This window comes from Anabrus simplex, chromosome 12, assembly GCF_040414725.1.
Source record: "Anabrus simplex isolate iqAnaSimp1 chromosome 12, ASM4041472v1, whole genome shotgun sequence".
Lineage (NCBI taxonomy): Eukaryota > Metazoa > Arthropoda > Insecta > Orthoptera > Tettigoniidae > Anabrus > Anabrus simplex.
This window is the reverse complement of record NC_090276.1, coordinates 100,013,537-100,038,829: the sequence shown is the minus strand read 5'-3', so window position 1 is coordinate 100,038,829 and position 25,293 is coordinate 100,013,537. Positions and strand designations below refer to the sequence as shown.

General features: G+C 42.1%; 1 protein-coding gene across 1 annotated transcript in view; it reads left to right on the top strand.

Moving 5' to 3' along the window:
* The window catches only part of LOC136884172 (hepatic leukemia factor), a 75,857-nt gene that overhangs the window by 49,603 nt on the left and 961 nt on the right, over positions 1–25,293 (top strand). The window contains exons 2-3 of the mRNA XM_067156210.1: positions 14,224–14,394; positions 20,163–20,329. Of these exons, the coding sequence (XP_067012311.1) occupies positions 14,224–14,394; positions 20,163–20,329 (338 nt within the window). The remainder of the gene's footprint in view (positions 1–14,223; positions 14,395–20,162; positions 20,330–25,293) is intronic.

Genomic DNA, 25,293 nt, shown 5'->3' with positions numbered 1-25,293 from the left:
ATGTGATCAGAACATTGCTTGATGCGTTCAGAAAACAAAATAAGTGATCAAGACTAGAATCGAACACTGTACTCAATACATCATGTGTTTAGAATATGTCAGGGGATACCCTTGTTCTAAGAAGATCAGATTGAAACATAACAAGACTAGAATAGAACACTGTAATCGATGTTGTTAACTTCAACATGTGATCAGAACATTGATTGATGTGTTCAGAACACAAAATAAGTGATCATGACTAGAATCGAACACTGTACTCGATACAACATGTGATCAGAACATTGATCGATGTGTTCAGAACACAAAATAAGTGATCAAGACTAGAATCGAACACTGTACTCAATACAACATGTGTTTAGAACATGTTAGGGGGTACCCTTGTTCTAAGAAGATCAGAATGAAAACATAACAAGACTAGAATCGAACACTGTAATCGATGTTGTTAACCTCAACATATGATCAGAACATTGTTTGATGTGTTCAGAGCAAAAGTACAATTTTGATGATTTGCTTAGTGTAAAATCAATAACTATGGAAACACACTGTGCACATACCGCGTAGCTAACTCACTCAGTAAGCAATATTGCAAAACTACAACTTCAATGATTTGCATAGTGTAAAAATCAAAAACACACTGTACCCATACTGCGCAGCTAACTCGCTCGGTAAACGATATAGCCAAAGTATAACTTCAAATTATTTACCTTCCATCATTCGTCTTGTGTGAAAATCAGTCGAACAAGTTATCGCATAAACATGGCTGAAAAAAATCGTGATAGGGTATGGAACCCAGGGGTTACATCTTATCAGAAGGGCAAAAAGGATGAAAGGACTCTTCCTCCTCCTTACCGCACATTCCTTGTAGGGCTAATGGGCAAAAGGGCTAATGGGCTAAAGGGCTAATGGGCAAAAGGGCTAATGGGCTAAAGGGCTAAAGGGCTAAAGGAGCAACAACCTCATCGATCGCTATCAGCAAGAACGCTTGTACTTTGTTAAGTGTAGAAAATTAATCTTTATTGGTAAATGGTTTTATGTTCAGAACCAGGAATGGAACCTAGCGGTTACGTCTTACCTAATAAAATCCCTGAGGTGCGATGAGTTACGTTTTTCTAACTAGTGTTTAGAACTCTGAACTTTTCAAGATGGCAAGAGTGAGGTTAGCAATGTTCATTTGTTGGATTTTAAATTCTACGCTATAACATGCGTAAGGTGGCAGCCTTGAGGTTTACCGCCGTAAAGATGGCAAGAGTGAGGTTAGCAATGTTCTGTTGTTGGATTTTAAATTCCCGCTATAACATGCATAAGGTGGCAGCCTTGAGGTTTACCGCTGTAAAGATGGCAGCAGTGAGGTTAGCGACGCTGTACTGTCCTCCAAAGTGAGGTTAGGGTTCGTCAAGGAGACAGCTGTCAAAAAAGCACGTGGCTATGTTTACCAAACAAGAGCACGTGGCTGTGACGTCAAGGTCACGTAGTATGCTGCTTCAGCATGGAAAGTTCAATGTCTACACCTACGTAGTTAACACTCTGCTATGTTCACAAGATTTTGACACATAACTATTCTTTATGTTTTAAGTTCGTGCACATAGGTTATGTTAAGGTAGCAGCACACGTACAAGCGATGGTCGAACGCTCGTGTAGAAGTTGTTTAGTACGATAGTTGATGTATGCATTATCAAAAGGTGATATGTACACGCTTTTAAACCTTGCTATTCTTACTGCTACTATGTTCGCAAGATTTTCAAAGATCGCTATTCTTTGTGCTTTAAGTTCGTGCGCATAGGTCATGCTAAAGTAGCAGAGCAAACACATGTGAACGTTGTACATTCTAGTGGGATGTGTTTAGTACGATAGTTGATGCATGCAAAATCGATAGGTGTTGTGTACACACTTTGAAACTTAACTATTCTTCGTGCTTTATGTTCGTGCACATATGTTATGCTATGATAGTAGCACACTCTAGCGGGAGAAGTTTAGTACTCTAGTTGATGCATGTATAATCGATAGGCAATGCGTACACGCTTTAAAAAACATTGCTATTCTTACTGCTGCTGCTATGTTCACAAGATTTTTATACATTGCTATTCTTTATGCTTTAAGTTCATTCGTATAAGTTATACTAAGTTAGCGGCATAGTTATAAGGTTGACGCACGCTCTAGTGGAAAAAGCTTAATACGAAAGACGGTGCATGCAAAACCGATAGGTGATGTGTACACGCTTTGAACTTGGGTATTCTTTGAGCTTTAACTTCGTGCACGTAGGTTATGTTAAGATTGCAGCACACACAAGCGATGATCGCACGCTGTTGTGGAAGAAGTTTAGTACAAGATTTAATGCGTGCAAAATTGACAGGGGTTGTGTACACGCTATTCTTTGTGCTTTAAGTTCACGCACATAGGTTGCAGCACACAATTGCGAACGTTGTACACTCTAGCGGTAGAAGTTTAGTACGATAGTCGATGCATGCAAAATCGATAGGTGATGTGTACACACTTTGGAGCATAGCTATTCTTTGTGCTTTAACTTTATACACATACGTTAGCAATACACATATGCGATCGTTGTACACTCTAGCAGGAGAAGTTTAACTTTATATACATACGTTAGCAATACACATATGCGATCGTTATACGAAAGTCGATGCATGCAAAATCGATAGGTGATGTGTACACGCTTTGAACTTAGCTATTCTTTGTAGTTTAAGTTCATGCATATAAGTTATGCCAAGATAGCAGTACAATCTAGCGGAAGAAGTTTAGTATGAGAGTCGATGCATGCAAAATCGATAGGTAATGTGTGCACGCTGTGAAACATAGCTATTCGTTGTACTTTAAGTTCATACGTATATGTTATGCTAAGAGAGCAGCACAATCTAGTGAAAAAAGTTTACTATGATAGTCGATTCATGTAAAATCAATAGGTAATGTGTGCACGCTTGATAGTCGATTCATGTAAAATCAATAAGTAATGTGTGCACGCTTTGAAACATGGCTATTCTCTGTACCTTAATTTCATACGTATAGGTTATGCTGAGATAGCAGTATAATCTAGTGAAAAAAGTTTACTATGATAGTCGATTCATGTAAAATCAATAGGTAATGTGTGCACGCTTTGAGACATGGCTATTCTTTGTACTTTAAGTTCATGCGTATAGGTTATACTAAGATAGTAGTACAATCTAGCGGAAGAAGTTTGATACGAGAGTCGGTGTATACAAAATCGATAGGTAATGTGTACACGCTTTGAAACATGGCTATTCTTTGTACTTTAAATTTATGGTTATAGGTTATGCTAAGATAGCAGCACAATCTAGCGGAAGAAGTTTAGTACGATAGTCGATGCATGTAAAATCGATAGGTGATGTGTACACGCTTTAAAACATGGCTATTCATACTGCTGCTCTGCCCCCAAGACTTTTGAGCATAGCTAATCCTAATGCTGCTCTTAACGACGTCGAGCTAAGGATTGATTACGTGACCGTGACGTCACGACCACGTGCCCTTGTTTGGTAAACATAGCCACGTGCTTTTTTGACAGCCGTCTCCTTGACGAACCCTAACCTCACTCTGAAGGACAATACAGCGTCGCTAACCTCACTGCTGCCATCTTTACAGCGGTAAACCTCAAGGCTGCCACCTTATGCATGTTATAGCGGGGAATTTAAAATCCAACAACAGAACATTGCTAACCTCACTCTTGCCATCTTTACGGCGGTAAACCTCAAGGCTGCCACCTTACGCATGTTATAGCGTAGAATTTAAAATCCAACAAATGAACATTGCTAACCTCACTCTTGCCATCTTGAAAAGTTCAGTGTTCTAAACACTAGTTAGAAAAACGTAACTCATCGCACCTCAGGGATTTTATTAGGTAAGACGTAACCCCTAGGTTCCATTCCTGGTTCTGAACATAAAACCATTTACCAATAAAGATTAATTTTCTACACTTAACAAAGTACAAGCGTTCTTGCTGATAGCGATCGATGAGGTTGTTGCTCCTTTAGCCCTTTAGCCCTTTAGCCCATTAGCCCTATTGCCCATTAGCCCTTTAGCCCATTAGCCCTTTTGCCCATTTGCCCTACAAGGAATGTGCGGTAAGGAGGAGGAAGAGTCCTTTCATCCTTTTTGCCCTTCTGATAAGATGTAACCCCTGGGTTCCATACCCTATCACGATTTTTTTCAGCCATGTTTATGCGATAACTTGTTCGACTGATTTTCACACAAGACGAATGATGGAAGGTAAATAATTTGAAGTTATACTTTGGCTATATCGTTTACCGAGCGAGTTAGCTGCGCAGTATGGGTACAGTGTGTTTTTGATTTTTACACTATGCAAATCATTGAAGTTGTAGTTTTGCAATATTGCTTACTGAGTGAGTTAGCTACGCGGTATGTGCACAGTGTGTTTCCATAGTTATTGATTTTACACTAAGCAAATCATCAAAATTGTACTTTTGCTCTGAACACATCAAACAATGTTCTGATCATATGTTGAGGTTAACAACATCGATTACAGTGTTCGATTCTAGTCTTGTTATGTTTTCATTCTGATCTTCTTAGAACAAGGGTACCCCCTAACATGTTCTAAACACATGTTGTATTGAGTACAGTGTTCGATTCTAGTCTTGATCACTTATTTTGTGTTCTGAACACATCGATCAATGTTCTGATCACATGTTGTATCGAGTACAGTGTTCGATTCTAGTCATGATCACTTATTTTGTGTTCTGAACACATCAATCAATGTTCTGATCACATTTTGAAGTTAACAACATCGATTAAGTGTTCTATTCTAGTCTTGTTATGTTTCAATCTGATCTTCTTAGAACAAGGGTATCCCCTGACATATTCTAAACACATGATGTATTGAGTACAGTGTTCGATTCTAGTCTTGATCACTTATTTTTTTTCTGAACGCATCAAGCAATGTTCTGATCACATGTCGTATGGAGTACAGCGTTTGATTCTACTCTTCTTATGTTTCGAAAGTCTAAACATGCACAATAATGTTATCGCTGCACACGCTTGCCTTCGCGATGCAGGTTTAAACTTGTTCGATATAAACTATGCCTTGACATAAGAGGCGGAGGAGGAGGTAGAGAAGGAGGAGGAGGAGGAGGAGGAGAATGATAAGGCCTTAACAGCCTATGTATAGTCGCCATTGTTTAAAGATGACAGCTGTCAAAAGAATTTTTCAAATTATCCGCCACCACATTTCAGCTAAAGAGGGCAGCAGGGTGCTCTGTTGATTAAGCATATAGAATTTCAAATTACCCTCCACCGCATGCATAACAGCAGCTGTTATCTTGCGCAGTAGCCTCTAAGCTAGCTTTCTTCATAAGAGTAGCCGCCATCTTGTGCGAGCACCCCTAGGCTGTCTCATAAGGAGCCATGTATAGTCACCATTTTGTGTCTGCCATCTTGCGTAAGCATCCCTAGGACGTCTCAAGGCATCTTGTTTCTCATAAGAGCAGCCACCATCTTACAGAAATAGATAGCTGCCAATGCCAAAGGGCCTAAGTAGGAATCGAACCGTTGATCTCATCATTAGACTATGTTTTTTCTTGTTCCTGATACTACGAACCTACGTATTAGGCGGAAAAATTTTGTCCGTTTTGCTCTACGATGCATCGTTTTCGAGATATTTAACATTTTGTATTTAAGCCTCCAAATTTAATGAATCGAACCAGCACGGTACGTTATACTCTCTACCATAGCTAGACCTGATCATGTTACGAAGACTCGCTTCAATACAAGCTAAAACAGAGCAAATGCCAAAGGGCCTAAGTAGGAACCGAACCGTTGATCCCATCATTAGACTATAGTTTTCTTGTTCCTCATACTGCGAACCTAGGTATTAGGCAGAAAAATTTTGTCCGTTTTGCTCTACGGTGCACCGTTTTCGATATATTTAACATTTTGCATTTAAGCCCTAAATTTAATGAATCGAACTAGCACGACACGTTAGCCTCTAAGCTAAGAGTAGCAACCATCTTGCGCAAGCACCCTTAAAGCGTCTCATAAGGAGTTGTGTATAGCCGCCATCTTGTGTCCGCCATCTTGCGCAAGCATCCTTAGGACGTCTCAAGCCATCTTGTGCAAGGACCCTTAAGCCGTCCCATAAGAGCAGCCGCTATCTTGCGCAAGCATCCCTAGGGCATCTCATAAGGAGCCATGTATAACTGCCATCTTGCGCAAGCATCCCAAGGGCGTCTCATAAGAACCTGTGTATAGCAGTCATCTTGCGTAAGCACCCTTAAGGAGTCATGTATAGCCGCCATCTTATGCAATTAGCGTCGAGAGAGGGCTGCTGTAGAATTTTTCTTTTTAAATTATCCACCACCACATTTCAAAGGTATCTAGCTAAAGATGGCAGCACTGCGGATGACAGGTGACGAATTTACATCTAAAGAGGGCAGCACGGTGCTCTCTGGATTAAAGATGGCGGATGACAGCTGTCAAAAAAGCACGTGGCTATGTTTACCAAACAAGAGCACGTGGAATTTGCCGCCACCACATTTCAAACTAAAGAGGGCAGCACTATGCTCTGTTGATGAAAGATGGCGGATGGTAGCTGTCAAAAAAGCACGTGAGTTTGTTTCCAAACAAGAGCACGTGGAATTTTTCAATTTGCCGCCACCACATTTCAAAGGTATCTAGCTAAAGATGGCAGCACGGTGCTCTCTTGATTAAAGATGGCGGATGATAGCTAACAGAACTTTTCAAATTGCCCGCTACTACGTGCTTAAGGTAGTAGCCACAAAAAGGGCAGCATCGTGTTCTGTGGATTAAAGATGGCGGATGACAGGTGATGAAATTGTCCGCATGATAGCAGCACGGTGCTCTGTTGATTAAAGATGGCGGATGACAGCTGTCAAAAAAGTACATGGCTTTGTTTCCAAACAAGAGCACGTGGAATTTGCCGCCACCACATTTCAAAGGTATCTAGCTAAAGATGGCAGCACTGTGTTCTGTTGATTAAAGATGGCGGATGACGGCTGTCAAAAAAGCGCGTGAGCTTGTTTCCAAACAAGAGCATGTAGAATTTGCCGCCACCACATAGAGGGCAGCACTGTTCTCTCTGGATTAAAGATGGCGGATGATAGCTGTCAAAAAAGCGCATGGGTTTGTTTCCAAACAAGAGAATGTAGAATTTTTCAAATTGCCGCCACCACATTTCAAAGGTATCTAGCTAAAGAGTGCAGCACTGAGGTTTGTGATGCAAGATGGCGGATGATAGCTGTCAGAAGAAAGCACGTGAGTTTGTTTAAGAGGGCAGCACGGTGCACAAAGATGGCTGCTGTCAAAAAGCATTTTTCAAATTATCCGCCACCACATTTCAAAGGTAAGTAGCTAAAGAGGGCAGCACTGTGCTCTATAGATTAAAGATGGCGGATGACAGCTGTCAAAAAACGCGTGGCTTTGTTTACCTCGCGCTAGTTAGGTTAAGTTGGTAGCACTAAGGTTTAGACCCGTCAAGATGGCAGCTTTGCCGATGACAGGTGACGAATTTTGCAGCTACTGCGATATAGAGAGCAGCACAGTGCTTTGTGGTTTAAAGATGGCGGATGACAGCTGTCAATAAAGCACGTGGCTGTCAAAAAAACACGTGGCTTTGTTTACCTCGCGCTAGTTAGGTTAAGTTGGCACTACTGAGGTTTAGGCCCGTCAAGATGGCAGTACTGAGGTTAGCGATGCGTTGTTGTCTGTCAAATAGCACGTGGCTTTGTTTACAAATCTGTCAAAAAGCACGTGGCTGTCAAAAAACACGTGGCTTTGTTTACCTCATGCTAGTGAGGTTAAGTTGGCACTACTGAGGTTTAGGCCCGTCAAGATGGCAGTACTGAGGTTAGCGATGCGTTGTTGTCTGTCAAAAAGCACGTGGCTGTCAAAAAACACGTGGCTTTGTTTACCTCATGCTAGTTAGGTTAAGTTGGCACTAGTGAGGTTTAGGCCCGTCAAGATGGCAGCAGTGAGGTTAGCGATGCGTTGTTGTCGATGACAGCTGTCAAAAAGCACGTGGCTTTGTTTACAAATTCAAATCTCCCGCGAAAATTCAAATTTCCCGCCAAAATTCAAATTTCCCGCGCCGCGGGCGGCGGTGGAGGCGGGAGAATCCCTGCATTATACTACTTCTGACTCCACCTTGGTATTCGCCAATTTGTGGATCCAGTTGAGGTTCTGAAGGGCTTGTAAGTTATTGAGACTAATGAAATTCTACGGTAGTTGTTGGGCTCCATCTTGATTCCTTCTTTCTGCAGTGGATGCATGATCTCCGTGTTCCAATCTACGGCCATTTGAGTTTTGTTACGAGATTTTCTCCTTCATGTTTCCATAATTCTGCAACGATTTAGTCTTCCCCTTGTACTTTGTTATTTTTTAATGATTGAATTATGTTCTTAATTTCCTGTACGGTCGCTGGTTTCAAGTCTAGGTTTTGTAGTTTATGGTGGAACTCAAATTTTTCTTCCTGCTTTCCACAATTGAGCAATTTAGAAACGTATTTCGCAACTATTTGACAGTTTTTAGTGTTGCTATGGGAAAGTTTCTCGTGTTAATTTTTGTAATTGAAGAGATTGGGTAGTAGTAGTGGTTTCGAGAATTGAGTTTCTTGAAATCAAATTATATTTCTTGTAATTTTTGCTCTTTATGTTGTTTACGATTTATTCTTATCGATTTTGTGCCTGGCTTTCTGATGTCCTTGAAATCTCGCATTGTCTTCTGACCAATGTACCATCGTGTTGTGTTCATCACACTCGGCTGTCCACCATGAGTGCTTTTGTGGTTCTGTGTGATCTACTGCTTTGATAAGTCCTTCTTGGAGCTGTTGCCAATTTTTGGGTAAATAATAAATATATACGAGTTATTGAGATCTTCAAAATCTATGATCTATTTTTCAAATCAACAGTCTTTAAAAAGAGAACCTTGCAGACCAAAACGTGGAGGTATATATATATATATATATATATATATATATATATATATATATATATATATATTTTTTTTGTAAATGTTTCATTGTCTTGTATGGTTTGTACGTCATATTTATAGTATGGAGCTTCCAGAGTGAATGTTCTCTTTCTTGGAAAGATATTTAATGAAAACTTGATGGGATAATGGTCGGAATGCAGGTCTACACGGGAGATCACCACATGGGCAACAGCGGTTAGGTGACATCCACGTTTTGGTCTGCGAGGTTCTCTTTTTAAAGACTGTTGATTTGCTGAAGATCTCAATAACTCGTATGCCATCCCGCTTGGTCTGACCATTTACGCTTTATTATTTACCTATATTACTTTTCTTTGCCTATTTGTGCATTAAAATCACCCTTAAGGATCTTTATATGTTTTTGGGGATTTTGTGAGGCTATTATCTAACTGGTTCCAAAATTCTTCCACTTTTCTGTTGGTGATGTTAGTTGGTGCATGTCGATTGATGAGAGTTTCCTGGCTTTTTAAGAAGCGACCTGAGTTAGAGCTATTGTGGACAATTCTCGAAACTCGTACTCCTCGCTTTGAATGAATATCGTGATTCTTGAAAACTAATACTTTTGGTGTTACGTTCTCTGGATTTGTCAAGAATATTTCTAAGTTTTTCCATTTTCAAGAGAGAATACGTTAAACGTGATTAGCCAAATTCTTGACTTCGGTTTGATTTTGTTCTTACAGTGTTTCGAGGCCACACGGGGTTAACAGGCCCCCCCAAGGGACTATTATTATTATTATTATTATTATTATTATTATTATTATTATTATTATTATTATTATTATTATTATTATTATTATTATTATTATTATTATTATTATACTGATCTTACGTCTGACTAACTACGTATAGAGATTTCGGAGAATTTTGTCCCGTAGGAGTTTTTAACGTACCTGTAAATCTATGGACACGAGGTGGTGGTGGTGGTGGTGATTATTGTTTTAAGAGGAAGTACAACTAGGCAACCATCCTCTATATAGCCCTAACACTAAAAGAGAGAAAATGGAAGGAACACAACACTTCGAAGAATTAAGGTACCGGCCAAACAAAGACAAGGGCCACGAAGGGTGTGAAAATGAGACTCCCTAGGCCTCGGAAACCTAATACCGTCGGGGTCGGGAAAAAACAAGAGTTGACCAAGGGAGGTCGGATAGGATAGATGAAAGTGAGGAGCCTAGCACAAGTAAGTGGAAGCAATGCCAGGACTCAGCTAGAGGTGCCGTGGTCGCCAACCCACGCTCCAAAGTTCGGAGCACCTGGGGGCCCTTTTAGTCGCCTCCTACGACACGCAGGGTATAACATGGGTGTTACTCTACCGCCCCCACCCACAGGGGGAATATGGACTTGAGGCCGGCGTATTTAAGCAAATTCAAATATCACCGGACTGAGCCAGAATAGAACCTGCCCAGTTGGGCTCAGAAGTCGAGTGCTCTGCCGTCTGAGCTACGCAGTCCGGCTACTGTTATACCGAACAGAATGCACATGGCTTGTTACATTATCTGATCGAGTGGCGCACAAGCACTCAGTGCTCCGGCTGACACAACTTGTAAAACCTGCAATTACTGCGTGTAACGTGTTGTCCTGTTGTCTTTTATTGTGGCCGTTAGTCACGAACCATTAGTGGACTGAGCTGCCAGGCGCGTGTTTTCGTACCACCGATAGATCGCAGCACAATACCACAATCTTTTGCGATGAAATGAAATGGCGTATGGCTTTTAGTGCAGGGAGTGTCCGAACACATGTTCGGCTCGCCGGGTTCAGGTCTTTCGATTTGACATCCATAGGCGACCTGCGCGTCGTGATCAGAAGACAACACATACATCCAAACCCCGTGCCAGAGAAATTAACCAATGATGGTTAAAATTCCCGACCCTGTCGGGAATCGAACCCGAGACCGCTGTGACCAAAGGCCAGCACGCTAACCATTTAACCATGGAGCCGGACATCTTTTGCTGTGACGTCCATATCAAGTCTTAAGTATCGTTATGATGTCGGCGAGTCCGCTGTGATCATGTGAATTATATTTGAATTTTGGACGAACTGCGCTTCACCAAATTGTCACAATAAGTCAACTTGCGGGATTAGAGCGATAAGCAATCGTGAGGTCAGTAGGTATTGCACGCGTGATAAATAATTCAGTTTTGTGCGACGTTAGTAAGTTATTGCTGAAGAATCATATGTTTATATAAACGATCTCTGTATTTATGGGTTCCATTGTGTATTTTCTCCCGACATCGCAGTTTGAACAGTCTTTCTTTTGACGACACAGATAGGTCTTACGGCGACGATGGGATAGGGGAGGACTATGAAGCGGCCGTGCCTTAAACGTAGAGCGTTAGCATTTGCCTTGTGTGTTAATGGGAAACCGCGTAAAATCATCTTCAGAGCTGGCGACAATGGAGCTCGAACCCACTATCTCCCAGATGCGAGCTCACAGCAGCACGGCCAACTCGCCCTGTGTTTGAACAGAAGAGCATAGATGAACGGAAATACTCAACTGGAATGTTCTTAATCCATCCAAGTCTTTAAAACGTTTTAATAAACCTCTCAAACAAAATTAAAAGACGCAACAAAGGTAACAGGAACCGTATAATAATGGGCCTATTGAGTGTTTTGTTTTTCGAGCTAACTACCCAAGTGGTAGTGGTGGTTATTATTGTTTTAAGAGGAAGTGCAACTAGGCAACCATCCTCTATATAACACTAATCAGAGAGAAAAATGGAAGGAAGCCGACACTTCGAAAAATGAAGATATCGGTCAATAAAGACAAGGGCCACGAACTACCTAGGCCTGCATACGTAATACCGTCGGGGTCGCAAAAGAACAAGAGTTGACCAAGGAAGATCGGATAGGACAGATGAAAGTGAGGAGCCTGGCACAAGTAAGTGGACCCACATTCTGAACTGTTACAGCCGTATGTAAATGTGCACGACCCAATTAGTAAGCGCGAGCTGCACGTAATTGACTTGACAACTTTTAACTGCCGGGTAATTAGTGTGCAGGGTCGTCCAGGCGCGTTGCTTGCATCCGGGAGACGGTTAGTTCGAATCCCACTGTGAGCAGACACACACGACCACTTTCTTCACCTTCTTGTCTAAACAAATTAAGTGGAAAAGAAATTTAAAATGAAACAAAAGTATTGAATTAAGCCGAAAACTCACATCTTTACCATCGGTATAAGGGAACAAGGCTAGACTAACTACAAATAAATCTATGCCTAAATGGTGGCGGACCACCCCTAACTAAATCTACTGAGCTGCCTCTAACGTGCGCGGATAACCGAACCGCACCCCCTGGTCGTGGTATCCCCTTGGAAAGGAAAATGCCCGTGATACCACTCCCCACCACACCTCGAAGGTCAGACACCTAGTTGGCAATGTGCGAAAGCTCACTAACGAATCAAAAGGGAACGTAAGTTCTCTGAGTAACAGAACATACCCATACTGTCGCACATAAAGCGGATGACGAGATCAGCAGTAGTCGGGTCATCGGCTAGTATGCGTTCGAGTGTTTCCTGCAGGCCGAGGCTCCGTCTTAGGCCAGAGAGATCGGCGCACTCTGTGAGGAACACACTGGGGGGTTCCTCTTTAGGAGGTAAGAGTGCGTAGATCGTCCATGACCTATCCTCGGCCTACACAATACTATGCCTTCTCTACGTGAAGGCCGCAAAGAGGACCGTCACACGGTGGTGGTCTTCTTAATTGATCTCAGCTTGTTGGGAGTTCGGATAGCTAGCCACTCCGATTCCCAGGACGCCAAGATGGTTCGATGTAGCTGAGAACAAATATCATTAGCAAGTACATTCATAGGTCTTGGAGGTAAAAGTACAGCTTCCTTTGCAGCTTCATCCGCAAGTTCCTTTCTTGAATCCCAACGTGGCTTGGAAGGCAAGTGAAAGTGATTCTGGTGCCAGCATCTCTAAACCTGGCTAGAAGGTCATAAATCTGCTACACGAGCGGGTGTTGCGGTAAACAGGCTTTAATAGACTGCAGAGAGCTTTACGAGTCGGTACACATGAGAAAATGGTTTCTTTCGTCACTCAGTGCAAACTGCAGAGCTTCTAAGATGGCGGAAAACCCGCACTGGGAAGCGAGATATTCGTGACGAAAGAGCACTCCACATTTTCTGCGAACTTAGAGCCGTCCGCGAAGATATGTCTCACGGTCGGATACTGGTGAACAAAGTCGTCGAAATACCTCCGATGAACAGAGGCATCCATGTTCACCTTGGGTCCACGGAATAGATCTAGCCATATATTCGGTCGTTAAACTAACCACGGAGGTACCTCGCTATAAGTCCGCTCAAGACAACCTCCGATATCTATATTTAATTCATGACACAAGCTATCGCTATCAATTGGAAACCCGACCGGCCGTGTCGCATTCGGCCGGTCTTGGTACCTCTCGTAATATTGGGTACTAAAGATTCATTGATAGCCTGGATGTAGGGGCATTTCACGAATGTTGGCAGCGTACGTGAGGAGTAACTGCTGCCTCGTTATCCGTAAAGGTGGAACTCCCGCTTCAGCGTGTAGGGGCTAGTACGGAAAGCATCCGTTGCCAGCCTTACTCCACTATGGTGAATACTGTCAATCCGGGAGAGGACCGTCGCCGTGTAAAATCGTAGCAGTACCGCACGGTCAGCCCCCACGAAGTGCCGCTGAGAAGCATGTTAAGTCTCTTCATGCAGGCAACCTTCAACTAACGGATGTGGGACTGCCACGTAGTCTCTTATCAAAATGGAGACCCAGGAATCTGCAGGTGTCAACCACTGGTAAGACACTGTTTCGCAAGAGGAGCTCTGGTTCGGGATGCACAGGCCGACGTCGGCAGAAGTGCACAACAGAGGTTTTCGCCGCTGAAATTCGAAAACCATACTGTAGGGCTCATCTGTCGACTCGGTTAGTAGCTTGCTGTAGCTGTCTCTCTGCAAACGCCACCCTTCCGGAGCTGTAATGTAGAGCTAAGTCGTCTACATACAGCGACAGAACGACTGCGGGCCCAGCAGCGGCAACTATGCCGTTGATGGCGATTGCGAACAGCGTGACACTCAGTACCGATCCCTGAGGTACTCCATTTTCCTGAACATAATATTGAGAAAATGCATTCCCTACTCGGACTCGAAAGAACCGGAGGGACATGAAGGTCTCCTACGACAGGCAGGGGCCCCAACCCACAGCGGAGCAGGTTGGTGTTGATGGAGATATAAACTGTTCAGTAAGTAATGATATGTTTGTTCCAGGGGAGAGCCCTCTACCGTATCAGCAGCTGGTAGCTCCTCGTCCACCTCCAGACTTCACCCCGCTCAGCAGCGAGGTGACACCCTTCACACCGTTTGTCAGCCCTCACGGCCTGCTGGGGTCTTACCAGCCACTGCCACCACTACTACCGCTGATACCTGACAGCAAGACCAGTGAGTACATATCTACCTCCACTAACACTAAAGTTACCATCACCACATTTTCTGACTGTAAACAACTTATTCCACTGCCATTCACACTGAAGTTAGTCTGGAAGTGCTTCTACGATGAAGGCAAATGCTATTGTAACGATCTGGTCGGCGACAGCAGCGCAATCGGGCCAAAGAGACTGGACAGCGACGTCTCAGCCTCTCAGTCGGATCTTTCTTCCTCTGCCAGTGCAAAACCGACTCGGCGGCATTTCTCAAAAACAGATTAGTAAAGGGGCATGGGACTCTCAGGTACTCGCCCTCAACAACCACAAAAGAAAAGCAGAGAGACCACTGTATAATTAAATCCCTAGAACAATCTTCATGGCACTCGGTCATAGGCAGAAGGGGCAAGGAATCCCCAGGTCAGCCTTGAAAATGTGCACCTGGAGTGTCACGAGCATGCACGAAGCGAGAAAGATCCATAATACGATTCAAGAAATAAGGCGATTGGATAATGATGATTTGGAGCGAAATATGGTGGAAAGGCAGCGGAGAATGTGAGGTGAATGACTGGAAGGTTTGCTATCCCGGACTGATGAATCGTTGCAACGGTGTGGGATTCAATGTCTACAAACGAATGCAACTCTCCGTCATTTGCTTCATACCCACTCATCAGCTTATAGCGGCAAAAGTTATGATGAAGTGAAACTGAGGTACGCGCATAATGAGTGACCTTAGCGCAGAAGTAGGTCGGGTTCGTCCCTTCAGAAACCCGAGAGGAGCTCGTTTGGTTCAATTCTGTAGAGAATAAAAACTAATCATCACAAATACTTGGTGGAAGTTACGACTCAGACGACGGTATACCCGGAAACCTCCACCCGATTGCGCTGATAACGTGAAGAGAAACCAGAATACCATCTTATCAGCAAAGACGTCCTTGGTGCAGATGTGAATTCGAACTACAACCCTGTAGTGTTTCGACTTGAAACAAAGATGCGGAAAGAAAAAAAGCAAATGTTACGGGTAGAAACGTGAGGTGGTGGTGGTGATTATTGTTTTAAGAGGAAGTACATCTGGGCAACTAACCTCTATATGACACTTATCAGACAGAAAGAAGGGAAGGGATCCGACATTTCGAAAAATGAAGGTATCGGCCAAAGAAAGACAAGGGCCACGAAAGGCGTGAAAATGAAAGACTTTCTAGGCTTCGATACCTAATACCATCGAGGTCGGAAAAGAACAGGAGTTGACCAAGGGAGGTCGGATAGGATAGATAAAAGTGAGAAGTCTGGCACAAGTAAGTGGAAGCACTTCCAGGACTCATCTGAGGGCCCTGTGGTCGCCAGCCTACGCTCCCAAGTAGAGAGATCCTTGGGCCCCATGTATTTATTTATTTATTTATTTATTTATTTATTTATTTATTTATTTATTTATTTATTTATTTATTTATTTATTTATTTATTTATTTTTCAACAGGCATTTCTGCCCACTTACAGAACATTTCCATTTCTTATTTCTAATGTTATAAATAATTTACAATAAAAATTAAAATATGAAGCCTAACACTATACTTATGCCTTTGCTGGCGAGATGTAGTGTTTACAGCGCACTATGTTCTCTGGTATGGGCTATATCAAATTTGTTACTTTCATTGACTTGTCTCAGTCTCATCCTTGGCTTTGACAATATGAAAGTGACCGAGGTATGAGTGATGCTAGTAATGCCGTTCCTTATGCAGTCAATCCCTGCTATGAATGGTATGAAAATATCGCTCATAGGGTCGGTTGGTGCATGCATTTCAGTGGGCTTGGCAGACTGATATGTAATAGCAACGGCTGGCTCGGTGAGGAAAGCAACGAGAAACTGCCCCACTCCTCACTTCCCTAGTACGCCTCTTCAGTGACGCCTACGCTATTTATGACAGCTGTTGGCGGAGCTGCAGAGGATCAAACCAGCCTTCGGGCTGAATACCAACATACATACAACACTATACATATGAACTATGGACAGCGGTAAGTGTGTGTTACAACTATATATTTTAATTTCTCCTAAAATATCCATTGTTAATCAGAATTAATCTAAGGACTAAACTATTCATGATACACAAGTATGCTACCCTATTTAATTTATGTCTTCTCTCTGTGTGAGTTCCCTTCTGACTGATCTTAACAAGACACTCTTCTCGTGAAATACAGTATGTCCATGTTTGGCATTTTGTTAATTGACTGACATGTTCTGTTTAATGGTGAATTCATGATCCTTAAATAAAGAAAGTTAAATTATTTCTATTACTTCCAAACGGTGCATACAGGTTTATGTGGTGGAGTTACTCTATGTAGGTATTTTACACACGTTAATGTTCTCCTAGTATGCAACTTATCTATCCCAAAATTTGTTATTAAGTCACTATATGCCACCTATTTTGCACTAGTTTTAGAGATACAGAAATACAGGTATCTTACGTTGAACATGTTCTATTTCTTTTATACATTTATTACATGATGGATTCCAGACTATAGATGCATATTCTATTACTGTTCTAACTAGTGAACCTATTTAATAGCTTCGATATTTTTGAATTTCTTTGTGTTTCCATTGAAATCCTAGGTTCCTATAGGACTTACTTTCGGCGTTATTTGTGTGTATATTGAACTGAAGTTTACTTTCAAGTATTACTCCTAAATCCTTCTTTTCTTCAACTCGTTTTAGGTTGATACTGTTCATTTCATAAGAACATATTTTTGGTTGTCTTTTTCTAGTAAAGATCATTGTTTCACATTTCTTAACATTGAATTGAAAGGAATTGTGTTTTCCCCATTCAGCAAGCGCTGTGAGGTCTTGTTGTAAGTTTTCATTATCCTAGTTTGAAGAAATATGCCTGTAAATTTTCATGTGATCAGCATATAACTTCAATACAGAACCAACATCATTAACAACAGCGGACCTAATTTTGAACCTTGTTTTATGCCTGAAATTACCCCTTTGAAACTAACAAATTGAAATCTATCCCTGAAGTAGGAGTTAAAGAATTCGACATGGTCAGGGCTAAAACCAAAACTGTGAAGCTTGTTTAGAAGTTTATGATCATCAATCCTATGGAATGCTTTTGCCGTGTCCGTGTATCCACTTGTCCTCCTTGATCTAAAATAGATGACACATAATGTGTAAAGTTCACTAAATTTGAACTTGTTGATATTCCATGCATAAAGCTACGTTGTTTTCAACATGTCTATAGATATTACAGTAAAGTATATCCTCAGACGCTTTGCATAAGACTGATATTGGTCTATAATTATGTATGTTTTCAATATGACCATCTCTGTGAATTGGACACATTCTTGCTATCCTCCACAATCAGGAAATATTTTTATTGCAGAGATTTCTTAGTAATTATACAAAGCGGATATGCAAGAGCGTCTCCGCACTACATATTGGGGTATGTTATCTGGACCAGCACTCCTTGTAGACTGGCACATTTAACACCAACAGATACCTCTGAAATGTTTAACATATAGCTCATTGTTTTCGGTGTTATTTTTGTGTATGTACTTTTGAAGTACGAGGCTATTTCTGTCTTAGAATTTAAGGTGCTATCATTCAGTACATATCTGTAACATTCTTGATTGTTGGTCATCTTGTGCTTTAAAAAGTGCCAAAAGTGTTTGCTATTACGAGCTATACCTTGAATGTATTCTTTATACGCTATTCTTTTCTTTTTAAGGATTGCTCCCTTTGTTTTGAACTCTGCCATACTATATGCACTACGATGTCTTCTTTTCCTATGATACTCCTTATTTCGAATTAGTTGTATTATTTCCTTATTATTATTTTTTTGCTAGTTGTACGTCGCACCGACACAGATAGGTCTTACGGCGACGATGGGACAGGAAAGGGCTCAGTATTTCCTTATTATACCACACTGGATAAGTTCTTTCACTATACTTGGTCAGAAGAACGCAGTGATCAAGAACCCCATAGAATTTATTATAGAAGCATTCTAAAGCACTGTTAACGTAGTCACAAGTGTTTAGTGCCTAAAAGTTGATCTACTGTAACTTTCTTAGATTAACTTCTATTGAGAGAATCAGTGCAGGATGATGTCACAAAGGCTTGCTCTGTTGTAGAGGCCAGAACTAAATCTAAACAGTATCCAAATGTATTTCTAGATGTCAGATTCATGAATTTAGGAAGTGTTCAAGCTCCATTGCTGCCTGATTTGTTTCTCTCAAATTGAAGTTTCCTACAATACATTTAGAACTTGTATTTCCTGGATTTATTGCTGATTCAACTATTTCAAAAAATTCACAGTATTCATCAAGGTTAGAATTTGGTGGAAAATTCACTACTCCCACAAAATATGATCTACATTTAAACTGAACTTTAACCATTAGAAATTCGAATTCACGAGAGTAAGAAATAATCTGATGAGTTTTAAACATTTTATCAACCTCCCTCCCGTTTACCTGTTACTTTATGTTCTCTATCTGCTGTAAACACACAGTAATTACTAGGGATGATTACATTATCATATATAGACTTAGTGAGCCAACTTTCGGTTATGCAGATTATCTTATGGTTATTTTCAGAGGCAGCTAAAAATAGTTAGGCCTATTCAGTCTTTGTCGTAACTCCTGTCACGTTCTGATAACTACTAGTTACCTCTTCTTTATTACTGTACCTATCTATACTATAGGTATAGATTTTATTTTATCTTTTCAATGGCTTGTGAACATTTAATCTGTAAGGCTTGCTCCTAACGAATATCTTACCATTCCAGAACTGGTAATTGGCCTCTTTCCTCTTTCCTGTGCAAAGAGCTTCTTTCTGGAAGGGGAAAGGCATTCATTGATGAATACGGCCCCCAAGGTCAAGGAGGTCCACCAGCGGCATTCGCCGCACTCTCTTTGCAGACTTATTTCAGTTACTTGTAGATGTCCTCCATTGGAAGGTTTTCATTTCTCCTTTGTTACAGTCTTCACAAGTCCATGTTTTCACAATTGCGAATTGCATCACTCTCACTTTTACTTCGACACACTTGTCGTGGTACACAGTTCCACACTTACCGCAAGTCACCTTCTGACCTCCTGGGATCGAGTCTTCACAGATCTTGAATGGGGCATAGGTCTCCGTGTAGTTCTTTATAAATGTCCGTAGAGCCGCTATCTACGTTAATTTCCAGAAATTACCCTTTACACTGGCCATAATTTCCTTAATTTACACAAATCTACTACATTTATAGTTGGTGTCGCCTTACATTGTCCAATATATGGAGCTTCACTCGCACACACTTCTACATGACCGCCATTCTCTTTGTGGTCGTCTCTTATGACAGGGAGGGGATACCATGGGTGTTCTGCCGCCATCCACAGGGGGACATGGAGATTCAGTGTATATTATGGACCAACATGGAAACCTGTTCTTAAAGTAGTGCAAAACCTTTAACTTCTCCTTTTGCATGACTTACGTAAAACATTTATTCTCACTTCATCTTTATACGTCGGCTGAAGATACAAGGGCTACCAGGATGTGGACTTGTAGTAGCATTAAACTAAGCCATTCTCAAGTATTGTATTGAGTATTACTACCTAATGCTTAGAAGGTCTGTAAAAAAATCAGTTTAAGTTACATTAGATTCAAATCGAAAGTTTTTCACATCGAAATAATATAAAATGCGAAGCAAAAGAGAAGAGATTTAATTATTATAACAACTACGACTCATACAAAGAACATATTTGGCTGAGTGTCTGTGATGCCCAACTATATTCCAATGTTGTTCCTGTTTTCTGCAGGCTGCAGTCCGCCCGCTCTGGGGTCGTGTCCGCCGTGCAAGAGACCTCGCGGGGAAAAGAAGCCCATCCCCGAGGAGCTCAAGGACGACAAATACTACGAGCGTAGGAAGAGGAACAACCAGGCAGCCAAGAAGTCACGAGACGCACGCAAGTTGCGAGAGGACCAGGTGAGCGTGTGTCTACATGTAATTCTATGATAACTAAAATTAAGTATGAAGAAGTATTAAATGCAAGGAATATACAGTGCCAATGGCTCATTCATTTTTGAACGGCTGTACTTTACAGGTAACATTTTGGTTGCGGAACTCCTGCTGCTGCTCTTGAGGGTTTTCGGAGTGCTGGTGGTGATTATTGTTTCAAGAGGTTGTACAACTTGGCAACCATCCTCTGTCTAGCACTAATCTTTGAGAAAAATAGGAAGGGATCCGACACTTCTAAAAATAAGATTATCGGCCAAAGAAAGACAAGGGGCACGAAGGGCGTGAAAATGAAAGTCTTCCTCCCCCTCGGAAACTTAATAACGTCGGGGTCGGAAAAGAACAAGACTTGACCAAGGGAGGTTGCATAGGATAGATGAAAGTGAGGAGCCGGGCACAAGTAAGTGTAAGCAATGCCAGGACTCAACTAAGGGCGTCGTGGTCGTCAACCCACGCTCAAATGTTCACAGCACTTGGGGCTCAAATTAGTCGCCTCTTACGACAGGCAGGGGATACCGTGGGTGTTAATCTACCGCCCCCACCCAGAGGGGAACTAAAAGTAAACTCTGGCAGCCTAATGTATTGTAGTCGAAAGTAGATTCATAAACCGCGAAGGTGGAGCCAGTCACATTTTGTGGAGAAACTGTTCCATTCTAGCCGCCTGAGACGAGGAAACCCTGTTGTCGTTCCTTACTTTAAAACCTACAAGCAGTTTTCCAGTTATTGACTGGGTCAGGGAAGCCCCCATCTTGCGGCCAGGATAGAATTATTTCCTTTACTTTCGTTAAATTTTATTAATAAAACACTTAGCAGAAATACGCACAAAATGTGATTCGTCGAATCACTGCAGCGCGTAGCATGGACCATGAGTCACCAGTCTCACTGTATCTGGTGACCGGGCAGAGAGAATGTGTGCAGTGCTGTGAGGAAGATCATGGACCATGAGTCACCAGTCTCACTGTATCTGGTGACCGGACAGCGAGAATGTGTGTACTGCTGTGAGGAAGATCATGGACCATGAGTCACCAGTCTCACTGTATCTGGTGACCGGACAGCGAGAATGTGTGTGTTCTGCTGTGAGGAAGATCATGGACCATGAGTCACCAGTCTCACTGTATCTGGTGACCGGGCAGAGAGAATGTGTGCAGTGCTGTGAGGAAGATCATGGACCATGAGTCACCAGTCTCACTGTATCTGGTGACCGGGCAGAGAGAATGTGTGTACTGCTGTGAGGAAGATCATGGACCATGAGTCACCAGTCTCACTGTATCTGGTGACCGGGCAGCGAGAATGTGTGTGTTCTGCTGTGAGGAAGATCATGGACCATGAGTCACCAGTCTCACTGTATCTGGTGACCGGGCAGAGAGAATGTGTGTGTTCTGCTGTGAGGAAGATCATGGACCATGAGTCACCAGTCTCACTGTATCTGGTGACCGGGCAGAGAGAATGTGTGTACTGCTGTGAGGAAGATCATGGACCATGAGTCACCAGTCTCACTGTATCTGGTGACCGGGCAGCGAGAATGTGTGTAGTGCTGTGAGGAAGATCATGGACCATGAGTCACCAGTCTCACTGTATCTGGTGACCGGACAGCGAGAATGTGTGCAGTGCTGTGAGGAACATCATGGACCATGAGTCACCAGTCTCACTGTATCTGGTGACCGGGCAGAGAGAATGTGTGCAGTGCTGTGAGGAAGATCATGGACCATGAGTCACCAGTCTCACTGTATCTGGTGACCGGGCAGAGAGAATGTGTGTACTGCTGTGAGGAAGATCATGGACCATGAGTCACCAGTCTCACTGTATCTGGTGACCGGGCAGAGAGAATGTGTGTGTTCTGCTGTGAGGAAGATCATGGACCATGAGTCACCAGTCTCACTGTATCTGGTGACCGGGCAGAGAGAATGTGTGTGTTCTGCTGTGAGGAAGATCATGGACCATGAGTCACCAGTCTCACTGTATCTGGTGACCGGGCAGAGAGAATGTGTGCAGTGCTGAACTCTTCAATAACATATTGCCACGTGTATGATTCCTGGCGCACTAATAACGTATCAGAGTTTGTCACTATATAAGAGTACATTGCTGTTATATCCCAAGAAAAGCGTTGTGTGCTGAGCAAACTACCCAGCAGGATAATGACATGGGGACTGATAACGACCGCATGCCATGACCTCTTATCTGTTTTGAGGTCACCTTCTATGCTCGTTATATTAAGAAATCAATCAAATACTGTGCTGGAATGTTAGTGGGACGTAAAACCAATTATATTACCGAGCAAGTGGCTGTGCCGATGAGAATACTGTGTTCGAACCCCACTGTCGCCAGACCTGAACTTGGTTTTTCGTAGTACCTTAATTAAGGCCACGGTCGCTTCATTGTCACTCGTAGCCCTTCCCCATCCCATCGTCGCCATAAGACCTATCTGTGTTGGTGCGACGTAGAGCAGATTGTAAAATAATAATAATAATAATAATAATAATAATAATAATAATAATAATAATAATAATAATAATAATAATAATAATAATGTTTTTCTTTACGTCCCACTAACTACGTTTACGGTTTCGGAGTCACCGACGTGCCAGAATTTAGTCCCGCTGCAGTTCTTTTACGTGCCAGTAAATCTACCGACACGAGGCTGACGTATTTGAGCACCTTCAAATATCACCGGACTGAGCCAGGAATTAGGGTCAGAAGGCCAGCGTCTGAGTCACTCATCCCGGCGTAAGAAAATTATTTAAGTGTATTATTTACATAGGCTTGAGCAAACACTTCAACTAAATGTAAATAGGCCTGTGTATGATAATTCTTCATGCATACTTTAGGAAATTCTGAACACTTCTTCCTTATTAGGGAAACATGATAGTTCACTCACGTAATCTATTATGTAGTTGTAAAGTTCTGGAAGATCGGCCGTACTGAAAGAGAAGAAGAAGAAGAAGAAGAAGTCAAAATAATGGACCAAAATTCCTGTTCCTTAATATTACAGATTCTCTTCCCCGAAATCTTAATAAATTATGGTGTTAAGGTCTCTGCTCATTCGGCTGAATAGTTAGCGCTTCGTGGCTCTTTGCTTTCTTTTCTGATACCTTCATTCTTCGGAGTGTTGGACCATTTTCCTTCTCATTAGTGTTATATAGAGGATGGTTGTACTTTCTCTAAAACAGTTATCACTAATACGGAATAGTCAGCGTATTTGCCTTCGATTCAGAGGGATCTGGTACAATTCCCGGCTCAGTCGGAGATTTTAATCGCGTCTGTTAATTCCTGTCCCTCGGCAGCTACGGATTTGTGTTCGTATTCATACACATCTTCAAATACACACGACAAACAAGCACAGAAACACGCAGTAGTGAAGATATCCTTCCACAGAGGGAACTAGGCTAAGTCCATACAAAGTGCTGCCCCAGGTAACTGGGAAAAGGCCAGAAAGAAGAGGGGAGAGAGTAGTTTTTTTAAATTCCTTCCAGAGGCTGGGTGGATCCCAAAATAAAATCTCCCTATAACTGTTAAGACATAGCGAAAGGCACGGTTAGCATGATGTTCGTTTGTCGATTTATGAAGAAGGCATTTCATATTTTAAAATTTAATTCTTAATTATTATGATTGTTCAATTATAACAAAAATATGTCCAATGAGTAGAGACGCATTCCTCTCATCTGCAGCATAGACATAATAATATGCACTTTGTGGGCTTGTCACACCTACACGCTAGATGTCACCACCTTCGCCGTTCGCACTCGACCCAATGCTGTTGAGATGGAGCTGTCCGGTATTGGTGTATTGAAGTATTTGTCTGGTGTCTGTTACTGTGTAGTCAAGTACTAAATAACATTTTAATTGTATAATCACGCCCAACTTCTGTGTAATTGTAATACATGTGTAATTATTGGTGAAAGCTGTAGGATCTTATAAAAATTGTAATAGAAGCCTTAAAATGCACTATTTCATTAATATAAATATGTTTTGGATTTCAAAAGGATTTTAAAGTAACTTTTACTATAACATGCAGTATTTATTTAGGCTCCTGAATTGTACTCATGGCTACCACTACGTGTGTATTGCACTAAATATGAAACAACATGCTGTCTGTCCACTGCAAGCAAGAGTACACACTGAGGCGCTCTGAACTGGCGACCACGGGGCCTTGCATTGCTTCCACTTACTTGTGCAAGGCCCCTCACTTCCATCTATCCTATCCGACGTCTCTTGGTCGTACCCCGACGCTATTAGGTTTGCGAGGGCTAGGGAGTCTTTCATTTTCACGCCCTTCGTGGCCCTTGTCTTTCTTTGTCCGATATCTTCATTTTTCGAAGTATCGGATCCCTTCCTTTCTTCCCTCTGATTAGTGTTATATAGAGGATGGTTGCCTCTTAAAACAATAATCACCACCACCTCCTGAGCGCAGCATTGCACCACAGACGGTGCCGATGAGCAAGTGCTTCCTAGCAAGTACAGGCTGTCTGACATTTCATAAAGGAATTGAAACATGTCTTTCCAGCCATTTTTTCTCCTTCTTAAATGGATTATCAAGATGGGGATTAGCTTTGACGTCAGTTACCGTAAGAGCGAACTCTAAAATCACACTGACGAGTTGTTCTTCAGCTGCAAGTGGTAAAGCTGTTTGCCTTCCATTCATAGCCACGTTGCTGCCACGGTTAACTTCCCCTCGGGCGTGCCTTAGAAACTTTTCTTTGATATTTCATATTTTCTGCAACATTTCATTTTCCCTTCTTCAAACACCACCATTGAGCGTGTCATATTTTCCGGAGACCATTTCCCGTACTGCCTCTCTGCCATATTAACCGAATTCTAGAATGACACAAACAACAACATGAGTGGTGATGGTGATTATTGTTTTAATAGGAAGTACAGGTAGGCAACCATCCTCTATATAACACTAATTGCCGGGCTGAGTGGCTCAGACGGTTGAG